General features: G+C 40.4%; 1 protein-coding gene across 3 annotated transcripts in view; it reads left to right on the forward strand.

The window, feature by feature from the left end:
- Positions 1–24317, forward strand: part of RERE (arginine-glutamic acid dipeptide repeats) — a 290457-nt gene that overhangs the window by 13296 nt on the left and 252844 nt on the right. The window contains exons 1-2 of one of the 3 annotated variants that reach the window (XM_035019876.1): positions 11935–12082; positions 13032–13500. In XM_035019876.1, coding sequence (XP_034875767.1) covers positions 13176–13500 — 325 coding nt within the window. In that variant the 5' untranslated portion in view covers positions 11935–12082; positions 13032–13175. Of the gene's footprint in view, positions 1–11934; positions 12083–13031; positions 13501–24317 lie in introns of those variants that run through there. The other 2 variants (XM_035019877.1, XM_035019874.1) reach the window with 2 other exon arrangements.

A 24317-nucleotide genomic window follows, 5' to 3' on the forward strand; every position in this document is an offset into this window, starting at 1 on the left:
GTACCGGTTGAGACCTGATTTATGACCTAGGATGTGATCGATATTGGAGAATGTTCCATGGGCACTAGAGAAGAATGTGTATTCCGTTGCTTTGGGATGGAATGTTCTGAATATGTCTGTGAAGTCCATTTGGTCCAGTGTGTCATTTAAAGTCTTTATTTCCTTGTTGATCTTTTGCTTAGACTATCTGTCCATTTCAGTGAGGGGGGTGTTAAAGTCCCCCACTACTATTGTATTGTTGTCGATGTGTTTCTTTGCTTTTGTTATTAATTGCCTTATATAATTGGCTGCTCCCATGTTAGGGGCATAGATATTTACAATTGTTAGATCTTCTTGTTGGATAGACCCTTTAAGTAGGATATAGTGTCCTTCCTCATCTCTTATTACAATCTTTGGTTTAAAATCTAATTTGTCTGATATAAGGATTGCCACCCCAGCTTTCTTTTGGTGTCCATTAGCATGGTAAATGGTTTTCCACCCCTTCACTTTCAATCTGGGGGTGTCTTTGGTTCTAAAGTGAGTCTCTTGAAGACAGCATATCGATGGGTTTTGTTTTTTAATCCAATCTGATAGCCTGTGTCTTTTGATTGGGGCATTTAGCCCATTTACATTCAGGGTAACTATTGAAAGATAGGAATTTAGTGCCATTGTATTGCCTGTAAGGTGACTGTTACTGTATATTGTCTGTGTTCCTTTCTGGTCTATGTTGCTTTTAGGCTCTCTCTTTGCTTAGAGGACCCCTTTCAAGATTTCTTGTAGGGCTGGTTTTGTGTTTGCAAATTCCTTTAGTTTTTGTTTGTCCTGGAAGCTTTTTATCTCTCCTTCAATTTTCAATGACAGCCTAGCTGGATATAGTATTCTTGGCTGCATATTTTTCTCATTTAGTGCTCTGGATATATCCTGCCAGTCCTTTCTGGCCTGCCAGGTCTCTGTGGATAGGTCTGTTGCCAATCTAATGTTTCTACCATTGTAGGTTACATATCTCTTCTTCCAAGCTGCTTTCAGGATTTTCTCTTTGTCTCTGAGACTCGTAAGTTTTACTATTAGATGTCAGGGTGTTGACCTATTTTTATTGATTTTGAGAGGGGTTCTCTGTGCTTCCTGGATTTTGATGCCTGTTTCCTTCCCCAAATTAGGGAAGTTCTCTGCTATAATTTGCTCCATTATACCTTCTGCCCCTCTCTCTCTTTCTTCTTCTTCTGGGATCCCAATTATTCTAATGTTGTTTCATCTTATGGTATCGCTTATCTCTCGAATTCTGCCCTCGTGATCCAGTAGTTGTTTATCTCTCTTTTTCTCAGCTTCTTTATTTTCCATCATTTGGTCTTCTATATCACTGATTCTCTCTTCTGCCTCATTTATCCTAGCAGTTAGCGCCCCCATATTTGATTGCACCTCATTAATAGCCTTTTTGATTTCTATTTGGTTAGATTTTAGTTCTTTTACTTCTCCAGAAAGGGTTTCTCTTATAACTTCCATGCTTTTTTCAAGCCCAGCTAGTATCTTTAAAGTGATGATTCTGAACTCTAGATCTGACATCGTACTAATGTCCATATTGAGTAGATCCCTGGCAGTCGGTACTACCTCTTGTTCTTTTTGTTGAGGTGATTTTTTCCGTCTTGTCATTTTGTGCAGAGGAGAATAGATTAATGAGAGAACAAAATGCTAGCAGGGTAACAACGTCCCCAGAAAATATACTCTAAACAAATCAGAAAAGACCTTCCAGAAAGTGGTCGCTTTTCTGTTCAGAGAGTTGTTGCTATTGTTTTCTTTGATCTCCTGTTGAGTTTGTAGGTGTTCAGAATGGTTTGATCCCTATCCAGCTGAATTCCTGAGAGGAGACGAAATCCAGGTCTCCTACTCCTCCGCCATCTTGCTCTGCCCCCCTAACTTACCTACTTTTGAACATGTTGGGTAGAGGTGGTAAACCTGACCACGTATTCCTGCGTATTAAAGTGGTCCAAAGAAGGTTCTCTTTCATTCCTAGCATTGCATGAAATAAAACTTCTCCTTCTATATGTTTAGTTAACTGTGCTTTTACAGCTTTAAGAGGTGGTTTTACTCAATTACAGAGGTAAAAGCTCTTCCTTATTTTAGCCGGATGTATCTTTTTTTTTCTTAGCTGTAGTAAAGCTTGAGCTTTTTCTTATTTGTTTGTAACACTGCTGTTTTTGTGTTTGAATATCTTTATTGAAATATAAATCACATATAATTTACCCATTTAAATTATACATTTCATGGCTTTTAATATATTCACAGATAGGTGCAGCCATTACCACAGTCAATTCTAGAACATTTTTTTTTAAGATTATTTATTTATTTATTTGACAGTGAGAGAAACACAACGAGAGAGGGAACACAGCAGGGGGAGTGGGAGAGGGAGAAGCAGGCTTACCCCTGGGCGGGAAGCCTGATGGTGGGGCTCAATCCCAGGACCCTGGGATCATGACCTGAGCTGAAGGCATATGCTTAATGACTGAGCCACCCAGGAGCCTCAATTCTAGAACATTTTTATCACTCCTAAAAGGAACCTTGTAACCATAGCAATCCCATGATGGCCCCCCCCCCCCCCCCAATCAGTAATCTGCTTTCTGACTCTGTGGATTTGCTTTTCCTGGATATTTAATATAAATGGGATCATATGATATGTGGTCTTTTGTGACTGGCTTTTTTTTTTTTTTTTTTTAATGTGTCATAATGTTCCAGGTTTTATCCATGTTTTAACATGTGTAAGTATTTTACTTCTTTTTATTGCTGAATAATGTTCTGTTGTGTGGATGTACTGTATTTTAGTTATCCATCTGTTTAGTTTTCTATTTATGGCCATGCTTTGGGAAAGTGAGTTTAGGAATTCTATCCCCTTTCATATCAGGGGCTTGGATTCATAGGCATTTGGTTTCCCTTGTACTTGGCATTGTGGACATCAGGTTTTCTCTTTAATTGTATGATAACAGAAGCATCCACTTGGCTCCATGATCAGGCAAGTCACTGATGAGTAATATTACTCCTAACAACCTTCAGGGCTTGCCAGGAAGCATCAAGATTTTCAGGATATGTTACTTCTGTTTTCCTAATTCAGCTTCAGACACCTGTTGTAATTACTATTTCAGGCAGTGCTTTGAATTAGTCTAGCTTATTTCAGAGAACAAAGAACATGCCATCTTATAGTTTTTGTAATGGTGCTAGCTTTATGGATTGCATATTAGTTAAGCATAATTATGAACAAAGCAACACACATGCTTAACCCCTTGAAATCTCTGTGATAGACAAATCATTTTATTTGTTTAAAGCAGTGGTTCTCAACTGTAGGCAACTTTGCTTCGCAGAGGGTAGGTGGCAATATTTGGAGCTCTTTTTTTTCTAATTGGAGCAGAGGTTGTGCTATTAGAATCTACATGGGTAGAGACCCAGGGATAACGCATAGGACAGCCTCCCCACAACAAAGAATGATCTGGCCCCCACATGTTTATCATGCCACAGTTGAGAAGGCCTGCTTTAGAGTGACCATTGAATTTTCTTTAACCCACTGAGCAGAAGTGACACGACTGCAGGCCGTGTGCAAGGCAAAAAATTCTGTCTGTATTTGGTAGAACTTCGTATTTAACAGTGTAGGAAAGCAGTTGCTTATACTGAGTTTGTGTGTTCTTTAAAGAAAGGGATGATTGGTTGATTATTTATTTATTTATGGAAACCTCCTTGGGCACCTCATCTTTGGGAATTCCTTACTCCTACTTCAAATAAAAAGATTATGTGTTGTTATTTAATTTTAATTGAGTTGTTAATTGTAATCTAGAGTTTTGCCTGTTTTGGGTGCTTTTCCCCACCCTTTTCAGGTCCTATGTTTTGTTATTATGTCTTTTTGGAAGAAATTGTCAAGACTACACTAATCTTCATTCTTTCAATTCCCCCCCCTCACTTCTGAGGGAGGAAGTGTTCCTCTAAGCATACATCCACTTCTGAATAAGGGGCATTCATCCAGCACTTCCTGTTTTGTACCACAGAGGTCCCTCTGAATTTGACTAGTGCATCCCATCTCAGTTATTTATGTTCTTTCAGTAAGATAGGTGTTCTGGGAAGGAGCGTATGAACTCAGAATTGATTGAATTTAAATATTCATTAACCTCAAATATAGAGAATTGTTGGAGGGGCATGAATAGCCAGCCATTTGCTTATATTGTTGGGTTTGTCAGGTGGAAGAATGTCACAACCCATTTATTTTTACACAGAAGAACTACTCTTAGTACGATATCAGTTTCAGATAAAACACAGTCTTACCTCTGCATGGGTTCACAGACCTGCTGACCCCGTATTTCAGTGTTACCTTGCAGGTTTGTCAGTGATTTTTCTGGCATATTTTGAGATATTCTCTGCAGCAGGTTGCTGTTTATGAGAATACCTTATTTCTATCCAGTGAGAACAAGTGTTAGAGTGACATTTCCCTTTCCAGAGCAAAAGTCATTACATTTTCTCTCCCAGGATGTTGATATGAAAAGGAACAGGAAAAGAAAATTGGTTTCCCTTTGAAAGCAAGTTGCCCAGCTGTAGCATGCCTTTTTGGTGTTCTTTGGCATGCTGGCTGCAGCTGTTTCTCTTAGAGGCAGGGCCCAGCAGATGGGGTAGCTTTCTTGGGTCTTCCACATTTGGACCATCTCATTTTGTTCCTAAAGGAGAATGCTAAATGCAGAAATGGCAAAGGCAGAAATTCTTGAGGTGCTTTGATTCCTGATCTAGGCTTTCAGAGATAGTGGATTTGAAAGCAAGCTTGTTCAGATGGAACTAACAACTCTTAATGGAAAATATCTCCAGTCAGACAAGATGAATGTTTCCAAAATGTTTCAAGAGCCTGCAATGACACCCTGTTTGCCTAGCCTACAGTTTTGGATAACTTGGCTTTTTAGGATGGGTAATTTAAGGCAATATGGCCTTGGGGTTAAGGGTATAGGCTCCGGAGTCTGTGGCCTGGGTATATATCCTAGACCTAACACGTAACTGTGTGATTTTGGTCTACTTGCTCAGCTGCTCTGTGCTTGCTTTTGCATTGGGAAATGTACATAACAATAGTACGTACTGAATAGAGTTAGGTTGATCAGTGACCTGGTTTACATATGTTTTTTCTTGAATAATTATTAATCTAGTGAAGATTAAATGAATTAACATGTAAAATGCTTAGTGCATATTAAATACTCAGTGAGTGTTAGCTGCTTTATTATTTTAGGAGCTGCCATTAACTATGCCCTCTCCCCCCAGCTTATTTCCTACTGGTTTTTCCCTGTAGTTCCCATTAAGGATGGTGATTTAATCCACCACTCTTCTTTACTGTACTTCTTTGCACCTGAAATGTTTTCTCTATCACTTTGTTTGTCCCTACCCTATTCATCGTTTATGATCCACCCTGAGCACCGCCTCATTTGTTGCTCATGAAATATTTTCATTTCCAAATAAAAGTCTTATCACAGTGCTCTCGACTTATCTAGCTCATGTGTGAAAGGGAGGGCAGGAAAAGGTAATTTATTGCTGATCTTTATATACCAGGCAAAGTTAGGATCTGAGAATAAACAGAGGTCAAAAACAGTCAAGGGTCAACTTCTCATGGAGCTTCTAGCTTCTAGACAGCTGTTTAATCAAATCACACAAATAATGTGAAATTACAGTTGTGGAAAGTGTTGTGAAGGGATTTAATCTAGTCATTTTGGACAGGAAAGGACATCTCAAGGAAGTTGCTGTTGAGCTGTGACGTGAAGGAAGAGTAGGAGCTACCTAGGCCAAGAAGGGAGAGGAGCATCACAGACCAAAGGAAGAACTTGAGCAGAGTACTCCCTCCCGGTAGGAGGGAGTGTGGTGTGTTCAGGGACTTGAGGGAAGGAATGCCAGAGTGGTGTGAGATGAGTCAGATAAAAAGGTATACCGGCTTGGAGCGCCTGTCTGGCTTAGTCAGAGGAGCATGCAACTCTTGGTCTTGGGGGTTGTGAGTTCAAGCCCCATGTTGGGGGTAGAGCTAACTTAAGAAAAAATTAGAAAAAATTAAAGGGCCTTGTAGATCATGTTATGATTTGGGTTTTTAGCTAACAGAAGTGGGAAGTCATTGAATGACCATTTTTAAGGTGTGGATTGACATAATCACATCAGCCTTTTGAAAGGTGCACCCTGGCTAAAGTGTAGAAGGAGAATTGTAAGGGTTCATAGGAATAGATTTGAAGAGAGGTCAGTTGAAGTGGTCCAGAAAGGCCATCCTAGGAGCTTTAACTGAGGTTGTGGTGTTGGAGGTGTCCTGAAGTAGAGGAAGTTGAGAGAAATTTATAAGGTAACAGTGACAGGATTTGTTGATGCTAGGATGAAAGGTAGGGAGTAATGATGCTGCCTAAGTGTCCAGCTTGCATAACAAGGATGGGCAGGGGCACCAGTCACTGAGACCATTTAGAAGAGGGGCTCATTTGGGGCCACAGTGTGCCTTTGGTTTCGATATATGGGGGTACCTTTGAGACCTCCACGAGGAGACTTCCAGGTGGACAGTTTTCACTCTGCTGAGGTTTGGTAGACATGTACATTTGTGGATCACCTGTGTGTTTGTGTTACCTGTGGGCTGATGGACATGTATGAGATTGATGAGGATGGAAGTCGAGGATGAGAAGGGGACCCCGCACAGTGCCCTGTAGAACTCCTGCTCTGGCTGGCGGGGTACTGGGGGTGGGGGATCAGGTAGATAGGCCCATGCCAGGTCAGCCAAAGGCAAGCAGCCTTTCCAGGAGGGTATGTGTTCAGCCCTAGGATGCTGAATGGTCAAATGATAATGAGTTGACACTCTCCAGTGGATTTGATACAGAGAGGAAATTGCTTTAATGGAAGTTGTTTCAGTAAACATGATAGGATAGCCATGGTCCTTGTCAGTCAGTGGAGAATGGACACAGGTTAGCAATGGATGATGGTAGTGGGATCAGCAAGGGCCCTTTTACAGGCAGAATGGGGAACAATGGGAGCCTTCCTGGAGTTAGGCAGCAGAAATGCCCGAAGCCCTGAAGGTGAGCACAGGTTAGTCACACCAAGGGGAGGGGATTAGTATTCTAAGCACATGGGTTCCTGAGATGGAAGGAAGTGCTTTGAGGTGGCTGGAGCACACAGGAGAGATGGAGATGGAGAAGCAAAGGGGCAGTCAGGACATGAGGTCTGTCTTGGAAAGGAATGGCGGACAGTGAATTGTACTTTAAAGACTGGGTTGTGTGGGGGTGTGAATTGTATTTCTTTAAAGCTGTTTAAAAAAAGTGGTGCAGTGTCAGACATGCTGGCTGGCTTCATTGCAGGATGAATTGGAAGGAAGGCAAAAACAAAATTTTAGTCACAGAGATCAGTTAGGCAGTTGTGTTAATCTGTGTGAAAGATGATGATGCCTTGTTACTGAATCAGCGGGAGCAATGGATAAAATTATAGAGATACTCAGGATGTGATTGGTAGACCCTAAGAGCTGAGCAAAATGCCTGATGTGTGGTTGGGCATCTGACAAACATATTTCTTGATCTGGTTGAATGAGGAAGAATTAATTGTACTTCACTAGCTGCATTTGGTGAGTCAAGTGTCCTACAGAATTTGGCTTGAGTAACTGAGATTGTTAGCAGTCAGGGAGTGAGAACTCAGGAGGGAATGGCAGCTTTTCATGGACCAGTAAGTTTTACATGATCCCAGAGAGGATCTTTTTGGATTTTTGTCATTTGCAGTCCATTTTACACGATTTAGTTCTCAGTTGTACAATAGAATTCCCCCTCCCAACCCGTGCCACAAGAGATCCTAAGTTCTTGAGGGTAGGGATGATGTTTGGCAACATTTATATCTTGCACAGCACAATATACTATTGGGTATTATCTACTAGTGAGAGTTTCCATCGGGAAAGCACCTCACAATCTGTGAGTGTGTATGCATATGGTATGCTTAATTAACTTAATTCTCATAGCAGCTCTGTGAAGTAGCTGGTGATTGTCCCTATTTTAGGGCAGTGAAATGGATTCAGAGAGGTAGAGTGATTTGCCCAAGGCAGTTCAGTACATAGCAGTGCCAAGAACTTGGTCTTGGCTTTTGAGTCCAGTTCTGACATGGGCCTGACCTCCTGGGACTGCTTAAATAGTGCAAGGAAGTGGTTTTCTTAAAGTGAGGTTTGGGCCCAGAGCATGACAGAAATTTTAGCACTTTATTTGAGTGGGTTCTGATAAGTGGTGTTGAGGGGTTTGTGGCTGGTTGTTGGCTTCACTTTGAAGAGGCAAACGAGGTTTGTGCGGAGGGTGAAGTAGCTGAAGTTAATAAAGAGTAGTTCTGTATCACTGACTCTTGAAGGCCTTTGACTCTGATTAGATGAGAACACAGCGAGGCTAGCTGACCAGATTTTACCAGTTAAGATAAAATGATGAAGTGCAACCTGATAAATGTGGGAACTAGTGAGAGGAATATATGTTTTTTTATGAGTCCTAGGGGTGCTGCTTTTGGAAATGTATAAGTTGTAGGTCTGTTTTGAATATCCCTCTCCACTCAAGCATGAGTAATAAAGGTTTTTGTGGGTTTAAAAAAATTTTTATCGGAAAAACCATGCAAATTCACTTCCTTGGTGATTTCATTCAATTCATGTCTTTAAAAACTAAATTAAAAAGTAAATTTTTATCTCCAGCCTGGACCTCTGCCTACTGAAAATCTTTATGTGTATGTGTATGTTTTTTTTTTTTTTTTAAAGATTTTATTTATTTATTTGACAGCGAGAGAGGGAACACAAGCAGGGGGAGTGGGAGAGAGAGAAGCGGGCCTCCCACTGAGCAGGGAGCCGGATGCGGGGCTCGATCCCAGGACCCCGGGACCATGACCCGAGCCGAAGGCAGTCGCTTAACTGACTGAGCCACCCCGCCACCCCTCTTTATGTGGTTTTTAGAAGGCTTCTCAAACTTAGCATGTTCGTACCTGAGCTCTTAATCTTTCTTCCAAAACTCACATAATGCCCATTTCATCGTCCAGCTGCTCATGCTAGAACCCTTGGAGTTGTTCCTGACTTCTTCCCTCACACCTTACCTCCCAGTTTGTCAGCACATCCAGTTTGAGACTTACCTTAAAAATACATAGAAAATAAGACTCCTCCCTTTCTCTGCCCCTGCCATGCTGGGTCATCCCAACTACCTTCGCCTCTTACCTGGCTTGTTGCAGTAAGCCTCCTCCCTCACCGGTCTTCATGCTGCAACCCCTGCATCCCTTTAGGTTTTTTCTCAATGACCAGAGTGATCTTAAACACAAGTCAGATCATGTCTTTCTTTGTTACTCAGATCCCTGCAATGGCTGAAATGTCATTCGAATCACTTCATGTCACTTCGTGGCACTTGAGTAAAGGCTCCAGAGTCCTTACACTGGCATACAAGGCAGGATCCAGCCCCCCCTTCACCTCTCTGAACTCATCTCCCACCACTTTCCCTCTTCCTCATGCCACTGCAGCGCCACTGGCCTCCTGTGTCTTGAGTGTGCTCAGCTCATTTCTGCCTCTGGACATTTGTACCTCCTCTCCCTCTGCTGGAATGATCTCCCTTCATGTGCCCTCATGGCTTTTTCTCTAACGCTCTTGCTTGGGGCAAAGCCTGAGGCCTTCCTTCACCATCAGTTAAGATTACAATTCTCCCACACTCTGTGTCCCCCGCATTGGATTCCCCATTTAAGATCTTTTCATGTACTGTATACATATCATTCTTTTGATTATGGTCTTTTTCCACTCCCTGGAACATCAGCTCCATCAGAGCAGAGAAGTTTTTGTGCGGTTTTCTGCTGCTTCCCTCACACCTAGAGCAGTAACTAGTGCACAGTAGGCATTTGGTAGACATTTGTTCAGTGAACAGATGAAGACTGTTGTGAATCTGAACGTGTTCTAGACTAGATTTTCTCTCTCTTTTTTGTTATTAAAGTATCTTATAGGGGTGCCTGGGTGGCTCAGTCATTTAAGTGTCCCACCTCTTGATTTCGGCATCCAACTCGTGATCCTCGGGGTCGTGGGATCGAGCCCCACATGGGGCTCTGAGCTCAGTGGGGAGTCTGCTTGGGATTCTCTCTCCCTCTCCCTCTGCCCTTCCCACCCCCCCCATTCACACTTGTGTGTGTGCACGTGTGCGCTCGCTCTCATTCTCTCTCAAATAAATAAATAAAATCTTAGAAAAATAAAGTATCTTATACTGGTTTTTGTTTAACTGGGTTAAGCAGTGAATTGACAGAAATACCCTCAATATTTTTGTCTTTGTTACTGGACAGAAATTTCTTTTGGGGAAGGAAAGGGCAAAGTGAGTGTGTTTCCTAAATCTGTCTGTGCAAATTATCAGCCTGGATGCGTGCAGGAAAAGTTAGTACCTATGAAGAGCTGGTGACCTTGGGGGCACAGATTATGACCTGAGTAGTAGGTTGCAGTCAGGTCAGATGGGGTTTACTTTGGCAGAATAATTGGCTGTATGGCTTCATGCACATGGTTTCTTCATGGTTTCCCTTCTGTAGTCTATAAAGTGGGGACGGTGACTTCTGTCTGGTTCACTTGACTGAGCTGTTAGAGAAAGAATTGAATGAGATCATGGCAGGAACCTGCTTTGTAAACCCCTTATTGTTAACAAAAATGATGTTGTTGTATTGGTAGATCATTTCTAGCAAATTGAAGTGACAACTACCCTTGTCATTGCCATCTGGTTTCTCTCTGGGTCCCTTTCCTCAAATGTCACATTATTATTGTGTGTTGGTCATTGTATAATGAGGCTCAGAAAAATTCTGATTAGTATGGTAAATGCAGAGGAAAAGAAACATACATCCCTGTTGCACTGTATTTTAGAGCCAGATGTAAATGGTAATTGGTTGACTTTTGCTTTGGATTATCACTGTTTTAGTTAACTGAAAGTTGGATACACACACGGGATTTTATTTTGTGTCTGTTGTTTCTTGAATTTTTCTTTCTTGCTTACTCTTGGCAGAAATAACTCAAATTTCTTTGTAAAAAGAAGCTAGTATATGATTTTGTAAGGAGTAGTGTTGAATGTACAATTTGGACTTAGTATTTCTTTCCTTTTTGAGTGCTGAAATAATATTTTTACATAATTTTCTGGTTATCTTGTTAACCCTGGAGAGAATGATCTTTTTCCTAAATTCGTAAGTTGTCTGTCCTTGAGCTATATCTGAGAGGTTTTCAGCCTAAGCTGCTTGTTCTTTTTAGATTCCCAGTAGACCTTGGTATGTTTTCAGTGTCAAAGAGGAATGTTTTAACAACGGTGTTAGCTGATAGTTTTCTTTCTTGCATGATTGGCTTGTTCATGCTTTAAACTTAAGCCCAGTGGAGAAAGTAATATGTCTCTTTGTGTATTTTCAATTGCTAACACTAGTGGCCTACAGGGACTTGGGAGTATATTACTGTCTGTTTAGCAGATGATTCATCTAGGCAGAACTTTTGCAGGCACTGGGATAATTTTTCGTTTTCTTGAAATATGTTTAGAAAATTGAGATCCTACCTAGAAGCATATTTCCTATGTAGAAGGAAATGTCTGTAGTACATGCCTGTACTACATGCTTTCTCCCTTCGGACTTTGTTTTAAATTGTCAGCATTATTGCTCCTTCATAGGTCTGTCTCCCAAAGGTGGTTGTGATTATTTTATATTTTCTTGAACAGGTAAGGATATTTGAGGTGCTTGTGGAGAGGTGTTTTCTGGTGCCAGATTTGACCTTAGAGCTTTGGAGTGAGTATATGATAATTTTTATGGTTTTGGTGTGACTGAATAGAATTTTCTCTGTGTTTAAGACATGTATTTGCAAGTTATTTGTTTGTTGTTGTCTAAGTAAAGAGGACCAATCTTTTGTTTATTTGCATATGTCATTTTCTGTCTGGCCCTAGTAACATAAGAAACAGATGGTTCTCATATTGATCAGTTGTTTGCCTTTTTTTTTTTTTTTTTGTATTAGAGCATTGAGGTCAAGGACTCTTGAGCTTTTCCCTCATTGTATCTTCAGTTCCGAAGACCTGGCACCTAGATAGTGTTTAGTGTAGATCGTTGAACAAATGAGAGAAGATGTTGAGGAAGATGATACAGGACGGCAAAAGATAAATTACTGGTAATTATGACTGTCCCCAAACTGACTTGTAAACAAAACAGTCCATGTCTGTCTGTCATCGTCCTCCCACTGCACTATAAAATTTTTTATAAGAATTGTGTTGGATTGGAATTGGAGATTCTCTCTTCTCATTGTAAAGTCTTAAAAACTTCAGTCTTTCCTTGTTGGGCTTAGTTCTAGAGCGGAGTTTACTAGGGAAATTATTTATAGTGGAAATTTGAAAGAATGTGAAAACCACCTACTATTCTCTAAAGATGGAAGGTTGTTTTTGGAAGCTGTTTGGTTTTGTTAAGGCAGAGATAATTCAGAGATACCATTTTTCCTGGAAAATAACTACAGTAGTAGACTTCGAAGATGGGAAAAATTGTGATTGAAGGCAAAAGAATCTTGCTTTGAGGGTCATCACTTTTATTTGAGTCAATGCCTGTGTTTATTCTTGAGAGGAGCTCTGGAAATTTGGAGATGTGGCTAGAAAGAGTCTTAGAAGATAGTTCCCTGTGAGAAACATCTTGAGACATTTTTCCAGGCTATCCAAATTATTTTTTTTCCCCCAGGTGGAAATAGTTTTAGTATATAGGTTCTTGCCCTTGTAAATTAAAGTTGTGGGTTATGAAGCTCCTTTTATGTTGTGTATTAGGGTACACTTTACTTTTTCCTTCAAAAAAAGAAAATAAGTGATGTACAGAAAGTATTGTTTACTATTTTGCATTGAGATGTTTTCATTATTGATGTGGTATTAAATCCCAAACCATATGCTAGCCGAGGCCAAAAACTTTATATACTTAAACTTTGTATCACTTGTCCTAACTTTTTTCCAATGGTTCGGCAGGTTTTTGGGGCTAAAACATGAGCAAGTAAGATACTCATTTAACAAAACATTATTTTAGGAAGGAAATATGAGAAAATGTTAAAGTAAAATCAATTTCTCTTTCTCTCTTTTCTTGCCTAGCGTTTTTGAAACGTTGGGGTAGTTGGAGTGGTTGGATTTTCCCTGGAATTGAGTGAGAAATTCAGAAGACTGAAGCCCAGGCTTACTGTCTACCTTTCACGGAGGCCTAGCCGTGAGAGGACAGAAGAAGGCACGTGGCGAATCATGACAGCTGACAAAGACAAAGACAAAGACAAAGAGAAGGACCGGGACCGAGATCGGGACCGAGAGAGAGATAAACGAGACAAAGCAAGAGAGGGTGAGAATTCAAGACCACGTAGGAGCTGCACCTTGGAAGGAGGAGCCAAAAATTATGCTGAGAGTGACCACAGCGAAGATGAGGATAATGACAACAATAGTGCCACCACAGAGGAGTCCACGAAGAAGAACAAAAAGAAACCACCGAAAAAAAAATCTCGTTATGAAAGGACAGACACCGGCGAGATAACCTCTTACATCACTGAGGATGATGTTGTCTACAGACCAGGAGGTAAGGAGCACAGTGTTTGTGGTGGAGAAATGACATCAGCATTTACAGGCCTCTTTACACATTAGGGAAGGCAGGGGACCCAGAAAAGGAGATACGGTAGTTTTGGGTAGAAAAAAAATCAAGGTAGGAAACACATTGACCCACTTCGGGGCAGTTGGATTCACTGGCTTCTTGCTTGTGTCTACCTCAACTTGGTCTTCTGTCCTTGTGCATTTGTCAGTTTCTTTCCTTGTGTCCTTGTGCTACTTCTCTCACTTCACCATCTCCTTAGTAGATTTCATTTTTTGATTTCCTCCTTGCTCTTTAGCTTCAACACAATTACGCAGTGGTGACCCTGCAGAATAGAATACGTGGTAGGATAAGTAAACCTTAGTAAAGATTCTTAGAAGCGGGATGTTTCACATTACTGCAGAGTGAGCAGAAGCTGAAGAAGTATCTTTAAAGGCCTTTAGACCAAAGTTTATTTCTCCTGATAACCTCCTTTCCCAATGAGTCGAGCTTCAGAATCTCTAACCAGTGATAATAGAAGTTGCTGAAGACAACTAACTTGCTTTGTTTTCCAGAAAATGTACTATAGTTTACTCAGTGTTTTGAGGTTTATAGCATTGTTCAGAGAGAGACAGACCCAGCCTTCAGATGAGATGCAGGGAAACCAGCGATTGAGACCCTACCGGGCACCCGCAAAACTGCCCCCCCCTTGAAGATTTATTTATTTATTTGAGAGAGAGGGAGAGGGAGGGAGAGAATGTATGCACACTAGTCGGGGGAGGGGCAGAGAGAGGGAGAGAGAGAATCCCAAGCAGACTCCCCACTGAGCTGGAGTTGGGCTGTATCCCACGACCTGTGAGATCGTGACCCCAACTGAAATCACAAGTCAGAGGTTCAACCAACTGAGCCACCCAGGCACCCCACAGAACTTTTCTTTTTTCATGTCATGTGTTGTGTGTGTTAAGGTATTTTTCTTAAGGAAGTCAGTAAAACTAGCTAAAGTAGTTTTGTTTGAATTACTTATAATGCTGAGAAGTGACATGAATTTCATGAGGTGTAATTAAGAGATTAAAAGCCTCCCAGTTTGGTGTTCTTCCAGGAAAGGGAGGTTAGAGAAATTACATTATATCGTTAACCTGTACAATTGTTTTACTGAGGAGTACTGTAACTTTTCTGAACTTTGTGTAAAGTACCAGAGTTTTTTTACCCCTGTATAGGAATTTGTTTTGAATTTCAAAAGATAAACAGTATTAGGACTTACATAGATAAACTTGTAGTCACAGCTACACTTTATTGATGATTAACTGAGGAGATACCTGACATAAAAGTATAGCGTTAGGTTTTAGGCAAGTTAGAGCTCTGCGGTAGAGATCTAGTAATGTGTGGGTCACAATATCGTCAGTGTCTAAGATTTAAAAGACTTAGATATTGGACAGTAAGAGTATCTGAGCCACTGAAGAATATCTCATTACAGAGTTACCACACATTACATGCTATCGACCTATTCAGTTCTAAATCGTGGGAAAGGAACAGAATGTGTTAACTTCTTTAGATAGAGATTATATAGTATCATAACTTAAAAATAAGGAAAGATCTTACTTGTTATCCTTTTCTCATGATACATAACAATTCAGTGTGGTAATGTGATCGTCTGGATCATTGTCAAAAGGCCTACTGCCTTGTGCAGTACCGAATGCCCGCCCTTCTCAAGGGAATGTTACTCCTGTGTCAGTGGCGATACTTTCCTCAAATATTTGTAGTCAAACACGTGTGGGAAGTGCTGTACATACTGTCCCTGTCATAAGAGATTCATAGTTAATGACCCTGAGAAGTGCTGCTCTTCAGGTAACCTTTATAACGTTAAAAAAAAAAAACCCACCAAATCTGCTCTTTTCCCCATTTATGGGATTGTGGTGCCCTGTTTCTGCTGGTTATCTCCCTAAGAGAAACCAGTTTTGAGGGAACGGGTTTGGGAGCCATTGCACATTGATCTTGCACCTTCTAGTGGATAGTAGAAGCCCTTCCTCTGCTTGATGTGTGGAAGACTATGTGAAGGGGCGTCACTCGGGGCTTACTTACAGTGAGTTCTTGAAGTGTTTTGGAGTCGAACTGAGTAATTTATGAAGGCAGGCATTGTTTCGTAAATCTGAGGACCTTTGTGAAATATGAAAAAGATATGCTCTCTCCTGAAGCTAAATATGTTGTAAAGAATCTATGAAAACCAAAAGTGATGTGAAAGTTTTCTGTGACACTCAGAGCATAACCACTTTGTGTGAGGTGCCCCTTGTACTCTGGTGGGTGACAGTGTTGTGGCCTGGGGTTTGCACATTGCCAGGTCCAATGGATGTGTGACTCTTTGGTAAGGGGACTGACCTTGACCTCTCAGTGTTCTTCAGATTATTTGGTCTGAGAAGAATGAGATTTTATTGAGAAAATGGATATTATTTACAATTTGTCACTAGCTAAAGTTTACTCTCGTGCATGGTCACAACTAGGTCTTTTTTGCCCCTGCTCCTCATCTCTGGAGTTATTTTTTATTTTGTCCTCAGGAGCTCAGCATGATGGACTTGCAGTTACTTTTTGCCCCTGTTAGCTCCTGCCTCAGGCCATTTGCACTTGCAACTTGCTGTTGCCTCAGGCTAGTGAACCCCTCCCCCATATACACACAGACAGACTTACTTAATTCCTGTCCTTTTTTCAGTCCTCCCCTTTCAGTGTTACTGCCTTTCCTCTCCCAGGTTACACAGATTTCCTTAATAAACACTGTCGTAGCATTACGTATCTTTTCTTGTAGAACTTACAACTAATAATTTTCTTTTAATTTCTCATTTCAGGATTAATATCTGTCTCTCTCCTCCATAAAGGCAGAAAGTCTGTTTTTTGCTTATCATTGAATTCCTGGCACCTATGACAGTAATGTACATGTAGTGTGTATTTTTAAATATTTGTTGAATAAATAAATTTTTGAAAACTTTTCAAACATTTATTGACTGATTAATGATGTCAAAGTTAGAATAATGGAATGGATGGATGAATAATGGAATAAGTTAGAATATGGAAGTCTATCTTGAATCATTTATTTGCCAATGAATGATTTAACAGACTTGTTATAAAAATCAAAACAAAAACCTTGTGGGGCTCTATTATATATGCCCCCATGTCTAATCTAACTTCTTTGTTATCTCTCAACTGTTACTCTACTTTTGAGATGACTGTCACGGTAACAAATTGATTTATTACACAGCTGTGTGCAGCCAGATTTCCCTTATGGGCTTCTTTAGCATAGGATATTGATTTCTAAAGTTTGCTGTGGGTGGCATATTAATTTCTTTTTTTTTTTTAAGATTTTATTTATTTTTTTGACAGAGAGAGACACAGCGAGAGCAGGAACACAAGCAGGGGGAGTAGGAGAGGGAGAAGCAGGATTCCCGCAGAGCAGGGAGCCCGATGTGGGGCTCGATCCCAGGACTCTGGGATCATGACCTGAGCCGAAGGCAGACCCTTAACGACTGAGCCACCCAGGCGCCTGACATACTAATTTCTTTCCACTATTTTCTCCCTCTCCCACCACCCCCCCAGCTTTACTGAGATATAATTGACATCTAATGTTTTTCAAGATGTACAATGTAGTGATTTTAAATATGTATATATTGCAAAATGATTACCGCAACAAATAAGGCTAGTTAACACATCCATCACCACCCATAGGTACTAGTGTGTGTGTCTGTGTGTGTGTGTGTGTGTGTGTAGAACTTTTAGAATTTACTCTCTTAACAACTTTCAGACATACAATGCAGTATTGTTAACTGTAGTCACCGTGCTGTACTTAATATCCCCAGAACTTTTTCATCTTATAACTGGAGGTTTGTATCCTTTGACCACCTCCACCCATGCCCTCCATTCCCCCCCACCACCCACCCCCTCCCCGTGCCAACCACTAATCTGTTCTCTGTTTCAGTGAGTTAGGTGTCATATAAGTGACACTGTGCAGTATTTGTCTTTTTTTGTCTGTTTGACTTAGCGTGATGCCTTCAGGGTTCATCCAGTTGTCAGGATCCCCCTCTCCCCCGCCCCTTTTTTATGGCCGGATAATATGTATCTATATACCATGTTTTCTGTATCTATTCATCTTAGGATGTGAATAATACTGCAGTGAACATAAGGGTGTGGATATCTCTTCTAGATAGTCATTCCTTCAGCTAAATACCCAGAAGTGGAATTGCTGGATTGTATGGTGGTTCTGTTTTTAGTTTTTTGAGGAACCTCAAAACCATTTTCCGTAGTGAGTAGCTGTACCCATTTACATTCTTACTAATAGTGTATTCACTATTTTCAGTTAGATACTATGGTTTTTTTTTTATTCCTGATCAGGTAAAACAGTAAAAAAATTAAATTCAAATTATTGAGAGATAACTTTTCATTATGGCATGTCAGTTTGCTTGCTATTTTGATAAGGAAACATGTTCTTTAAAAAAGTGCCTGTTAAGTTGGTTCTGTATTTCTTGTATTTTGTCATATCCACTGCTACATCTGTTTGACTTTCCCATTTACCCTAGATATATTCCTAGAAGAACAGAAATCTTCATCATACATGAGAAGGGGGGGAAAAAAATCAAGATTCAGGATTTTCAAGTTTGTTACATCTGTGTTCCTTCTACCTTTACGAAAAAGTTTGTTATTTTTCATGAAGATAAATTTTATATAGTAGACAAAGAATTTTAAGTTTGTGGTTTATGAAATCTTAGGTGAAATAAAACATTTCCTCCTTTTACTTGCAGAATTTCCCCCTTTATTAGGAATTGGGGACTTGATCTGAAAAAAAGGCCTAGAAACTAGAACTGAGTATACATTGAACATTGAGGTGTTAATTTCCTTTGATGCAAGTGGAATTTAAGCTGGAAAAAAATCCAAACTAAACAAAATAAAACCTGGGAATCTGGTTTAATGAGAATGGAATGTACATATTTTTAAACAACTACTGAAGTTACAAGTAGACTGTTAATCAAGCATAATGTTGAGTAGACACAAAAAAGTCTAATACTGTATGATTCCAGGCCAGTCTTTGGTGTTTTGAAGTCAGGTGGTAGTTAGGCTGACGGGCCCTAGTGTCTGGAACAAGGCATGAAGAGCACCTTCAGGGCCCGGTCATGTTCCCTTTCATGGTGGCACTGCCAGTTACGGGTTTATTTGCACTGTGGGACTTTATCATGCTTTGCACTTTTTGTGTATGTGTTATACCTCAATGAAAAATTTACTTAAAAAGTCAAAACATGAAGCTATTTTCCCAGTGGATAATTTCCCTTTGATTCAAGTTCCTAGTTAAAGAGGGCAGAGAGGCCCCATTGTTTTAGCAAATGGCATGTCTTAACATTTAGTTACTGATTGTTCATTGAGGGTTGTGCTCAGACCTGGTAAGAACCTGACTTTGGTTTCAAAATCTTGATTCTCCGAATAATTGAAAGCTTATCTATGGCAGTCACTAAGACAAACATGAAATAAAAGCGAAAATAAAGCAAAATAAAATTCTGCCACTTGGTGTTCCAGTACATGAATTTTTGTAGAAAATAAAACTGCATTTGATCTGTAACTTTTTATCTATGTCTCTTGTACTTGTAGAAGAGTTTTAGGTAGATGTGACACACAAATGAAGGTGTCTTGTGGCATTCTTATTTTGGGTTGAGGCACCAAGTTTTTCTGATGATTGCAAGAATATGTTTTGTGTAATAAGAAACATAAATTCTGGATAAAAGAATGTTTAGGCCCAGCTTGAATGGTTTGACATGTTACAAGTTTGTTTGCACTCAATGAACCTGATATTAACCTGCTTAATGCCTTTCAGTGGATCCTTTGTTGGCAGTAAGATCAAGCCCAAGATCTTTATTGGCATTCTAGACTCTGCTCTGATTGCATGTCTGCATAATCATCTTAGACCTTTTATTTGGGAGGAGGAAGCGCAGTGAGGCAGTGTATGCCTTTGCTAGGGCTGCCATAAAAATGTACCACAACAGAAATATATTGTCTCATAGTTTTGAGGCTAGAGCTTCAAGAGGAAGGAGTCAACAGGGTCATGGTCCTTCTGAAGGCAAGAGGAAAGATGTTTCTTCAGGTCTCTCTGAGCTTCTGGTATTTCCTTGACTTATGCTAGCATATCTGCAGTCTTCAAATGCAGTCTCCATTTGTGCCTGTCTCTGTGTCTGCCCAAATTTCTCCTTTGCATAAGGATACCGATCATGGTGGATTAGGGCCATCACCCTGCTACCTATGGCATGAGAGTCCACCTCATTGTAACTCTCACGTCTCCAGTGATCCTTTTTTCTTCTTGTAAGGTCACATTCTGAGGTATTGGGGTTAGGACGTCACATCTGAATTTTGGGGGATACAGTTCAGTCCATGAGAGGTGGGAAGAGCTTTGTTGCTAGGTAGACTCAGGTTTGAGTGAGCACGTCAGCTTTCTTAGTTACGTGTCCTTAGAACAGTTGTGAAAATTTATTTCTTGTTTCTAATCACATTCTAGTGTGCTTTTAGTTGTAGATACATTAATTTTTTTCCTGTTTTTTTTTTTTCTTAAGATTTTATTTATTTGTCAGAGAAAGAGTGAGCGAGCGCATAAGCAGGGGGAGTGGCAGGCAGAGGGAGAAGCAGGCTCCCCGCTGAGCAAGGAGCCCAATGTGAGACTTGATCCTAGGCCCCTGGGATCATGACCTGAGCCGAAGGCAGACCGCTTAACTGAGCTACCCAGGTGTCCCATCTTTTTCTTGTTTCTGTTGAATTTTTATTTAATCTTTTTCTGAGCCCCAAGAAGTGATTGCCCTTTAGGGCATATTAGGATGTTAGCAACTTCTGTGTATGTGAAAGAATTTTTTAGCACAGTAAGAGTTATTACTTTATAAGGGTAGAAGGAACAAAAGAAACTGTTCTAAAGTTACTGTAACAAAAAAATGACGAGTGAAGGAAATTTTGAGACTAATTAATTGTATCTTTTTTGATTTCATAAGGGAAGGGTCATTAAGTATAGTGAAACATGTGCTCTAGATACTTGGTGCTCCAAGTGTTGGCCAGAGATTGGCATCCCATGAGAGTTGGTTAGAAATGCAAAATCTCAGGTTCCACATCAGATATGCTGAATCAGAGTTTTTGTTTTCATAAGATTCCCAGGTGATTTAAATACACATTAAAGTTTGAGAATCATTGATCTAGACCAGTGCTTCCTGGTCTAGAGTTAACGTACAAATAGAAAATGAGCGCATTGCCTTGAGGACTGAGAGGCCAGCATTCCAGCACACCTGTCACTCATTTATGGCAGACTAGAATTTAGGCAGCTCCAGAAACCAAAAAAAAGAGAAAGGTGGGGAAGGAAGATACACTTTCATGGCTTGAGATTTTGATGTGAAATAAAGCACCTAAGGTTCAGGAGGAACAGAGCAGTCGACTAGTCAGTTGGGAGTGATTTGGATCTTGTAAAGTGCTTGATTGCAGAGGGAACTGTGAACGTGGGTGGAAGGAGACACATGAGGGAGTGAGGAAGCTGTAAGCATGGATAATAACTAACCACCACGTTTAAAGCATCTGCTGTTTCCAGTACTGGGCTTACTTTACATGCGTTGTTGCTAGTCCTTTAAAAAGTCAGTTTCCTTGTTACACAATAAGGAGAGGAAGACACAGAAGCCAGTGTCACACAGCTAGTTTGTAAGATGGCATGGGACTGTGACAGAACTGTTAAAGCCAAGAATGGATGGGCGTTTGCATAAAATACTGAGATAATGCCCAAAACACACCTTTGGAAAGAGGCCTATTTCTTGGAAAATGCAAATGATAGCATTAGTTGCTATTTTTCTTTGTTTTTTTTTTCCCCCCTGCGCCTAAATTAGTTAACATCTTGCCTGCTTTTGGAAATATTCTGTCATACACACACACACACACACACACACAGAATGATTGTTAAAAAGGTAAATGCATAACAATTATGGGAAGTAAGCTGAGCCAGGAGAGGTAAGTTGTTCCAGAATATTTAGGCTAATGTTGATTACTCAGTTTGAACCTTTAACTCAGCAACTGAAGGAGAAATACATAGTTCTTGTGATTTAATATAAGTGAGCATATTGTCTTTATTAAATTTTTTTTGAAGGCAAAGCTGGAGAACATTGGTCACATCAAAGACACACACACACACACACACACATAATTAGTTGGTAGGGTAACTCACAGATTGGGTGGAAGCCTCCCTGGAAGGAGGGCAGTTCTTATTTTTGGTCAGTGGGAACTCCTGATCATTCTTCCTGGGTGCCACCACTGGAATCCGTGCCCTTAAGCATTTTCCTTTTCTTGCTGTCACTCAGTTGGAGGCACATTCCCAGAAGAGTAAATTCAGTCGGTCAAGCTTGAATTGCATGTCTGTGTCTTGGATAAAAAAAGACAGAAACCTCGATTTGTTGCTCCCCCTAAAACTGCACATCGTAGGGCTTAAAGTAATTCCCCACAGTGAAATGAGGGAGCTTTTCGGTAGGGGAAATAGATGAGAGGCAGCCAGAAAAAGGGCACCTCTTCAATGTGCCACTTCATCAGGAGACTCTCACTGTAGCACTCGCTTCAGTGAGAACTTGTAACAACATATGGATATTTATATAGTGGGTTTTGCTGTGTATGTGATAAGTAAATAGAGGAATGATGTTGATGGCTGGCTCATATGCAACTATTTCTAGGCAAGAGGAGTGTGATTAGAAGGGCATAGATTATAACATGTAATTAATTACACAGTATAATGTAGGATTATATTTTAGCAGAAAAGGAGAAAGTAGGTGAGAATTTAAACTTTAATTAGACTGTTGCACTGGTATGAGCCCTTTCATCTCTATTTAAAATGAAGTGAAATAATGAGCACCTGCACCCTAGGGATCTCTCCCCGGGGAGGTGCACCCCACCTTACCCGCTCTGACCCTGGCAGGTTGCCTTGTCTGCTGTGCTCACCTTCACAAAAGCCTCATGTTAATCTGTATTGTTTTGGTGCCTTCAAGCCAGAATCTGTTTTTTGTTTTTTTGTTTTTTTTTTTTTTTTTAAGATTTTATTTATTTATTTGAGAGAGAGAGAATGAGAGACAGAGAGCATGAGAGGGAGGAGGGTCAGAGGGAGAAGCAGACTCCCTGCCGAGCAGGGAGCCCGATATGGGACTTGATCCCGGGACTCCAGGATCATGACCTGAGCCGAAGGCAGTCGCTTAACCAACTGAGCCACCCAGGCGCCCCATGTTGTTTTTGTTTTTAAGAGAGGAAGAGGGTTGGGGCAGAGGGAGAGGGAGAGAGAGAATCTTAAGCAGGCTCTGGAGCCCAGTGTGGAGCCCAGTGTGGGGCTCCATCTCACAACCCTCGGATTATGACCTGAGCTGAAACCAAGAGTCGATGCTTAACTGAGCTACCCAGGTGCCCCTTTATGTATTTTAAATATTTCCTACAGCAGCCTTCAGCCACTCTGGGGTGCCTGTCTGGGATGTCTTCTTTCTTTCTTTCTTTTTTTTTTTTTAAAGATTTTATTTATTTATTTGAGAGAGAGAATGAGAGACAGAGAGCATGAGAGGGAAGAGGGCAGAGGGAGAAGCAGACCCCCTGCTGAGCAGGGAGCCTGATGTGGGACTCGATCCCGGGACTCCAGGATCATGACCTGAGCCGAAGGCAGTCGCTTAACCAACTGAGCCACCCAGGTGCCCTGGGATGTCTTCTTTCTTGAGGTATAATTATTGATTGGAGGAAATGTAGTAATCTGATTTCTGAGCTGCATAGTTTTTGAGGAATCTGCCCCTTTCCCTGTATTTTATATAAGCCCTTTTATTTTTAGGAGCATTTTCTGCAGAACTGCAACATAATACATAATATTATAGTAGAAGTTATTATCTACATGAGAAACACTGAATTGGAATGTTTTGTAAAACTGTACTCCAAAAGAAACAGGAATATTTCATATGTGGCCATTTAAAAATCACCCTTGATAATGGCAAGAACATGTTAAATGGTAATTCTTTGAAGCCATTTTTACGAGCAATGAATCATCAAATTTAGGAAGGTAGCTTTCTGGCAATCTGTTCATCTCTGTTTTCTGGATCCCACATTCTAGGCACTTCATCATTCGTTCCCCAAATACTTACAGGCATAGGCAGGGGTAGTGACTACACTTGAGGGTTCACCCTGTGTTTCCTGGGCAGACTCTCTTGAACAGCATTGTCTCCTATAGGAGTTGGGCAGTAAACACATGTACAGAGCAGTTAATCTAAGAACTTTCTTGGGAAGGGTCTTTTAAGGCTGATATTTATGTGTAGAAAAGACTGCGTGTGCGTGCGTGCACACATACAAATATGCATACAAAAAAGTTGACTTCAGTATTCAGTTTGTTAAAGTTATAAATTAAAGGACAGTTCTACCTTAAAAAAGTTCAGTTTACTTACCTTAACCCTTTTGTAAGTTAAATAAATTTTAAAAATCACTTTTGAGGCTTTTTTGAATTATAATTGGTCTTTTTGATAAAGTAGTTAATATCTTCAGCATTTAGACTTGTTTGTTAAATAATTTAATATTTGATTTCTATTGTTAAGGGATCTATTAACATAAACCTTCTTAAGTACTTAATTCTTCTTATAAGTGAAGTGAATTAGACCTATAAATGAAGTGAACCTAAAAAGGTGTCTTAGATATTTCAGTGCTGGGCATAAGTTCATTTAGGTTTCGATCCTGACTGCATGTTTGAATCCATTTCACACAAAAAGACAGTCCAGCGCAGTCCAGCTAGTTCAGCCACTGAGGATGGTTGGAGATGACAAGGAACAAACCTCTGTGCTTTTGTTCCT

The sequence above is a fragment of the Mirounga leonina genome, unplaced genomic scaffold (genome assembly GCF_011800145.1).
Source record: "Mirounga leonina isolate KUSES-001 unplaced genomic scaffold, KU_Mleo_1.0 Mir_173, whole genome shotgun sequence".
Classification (NCBI taxonomy): domain Eukaryota; kingdom Metazoa; phylum Chordata; class Mammalia; order Carnivora; family Phocidae; genus Mirounga; species Mirounga leonina.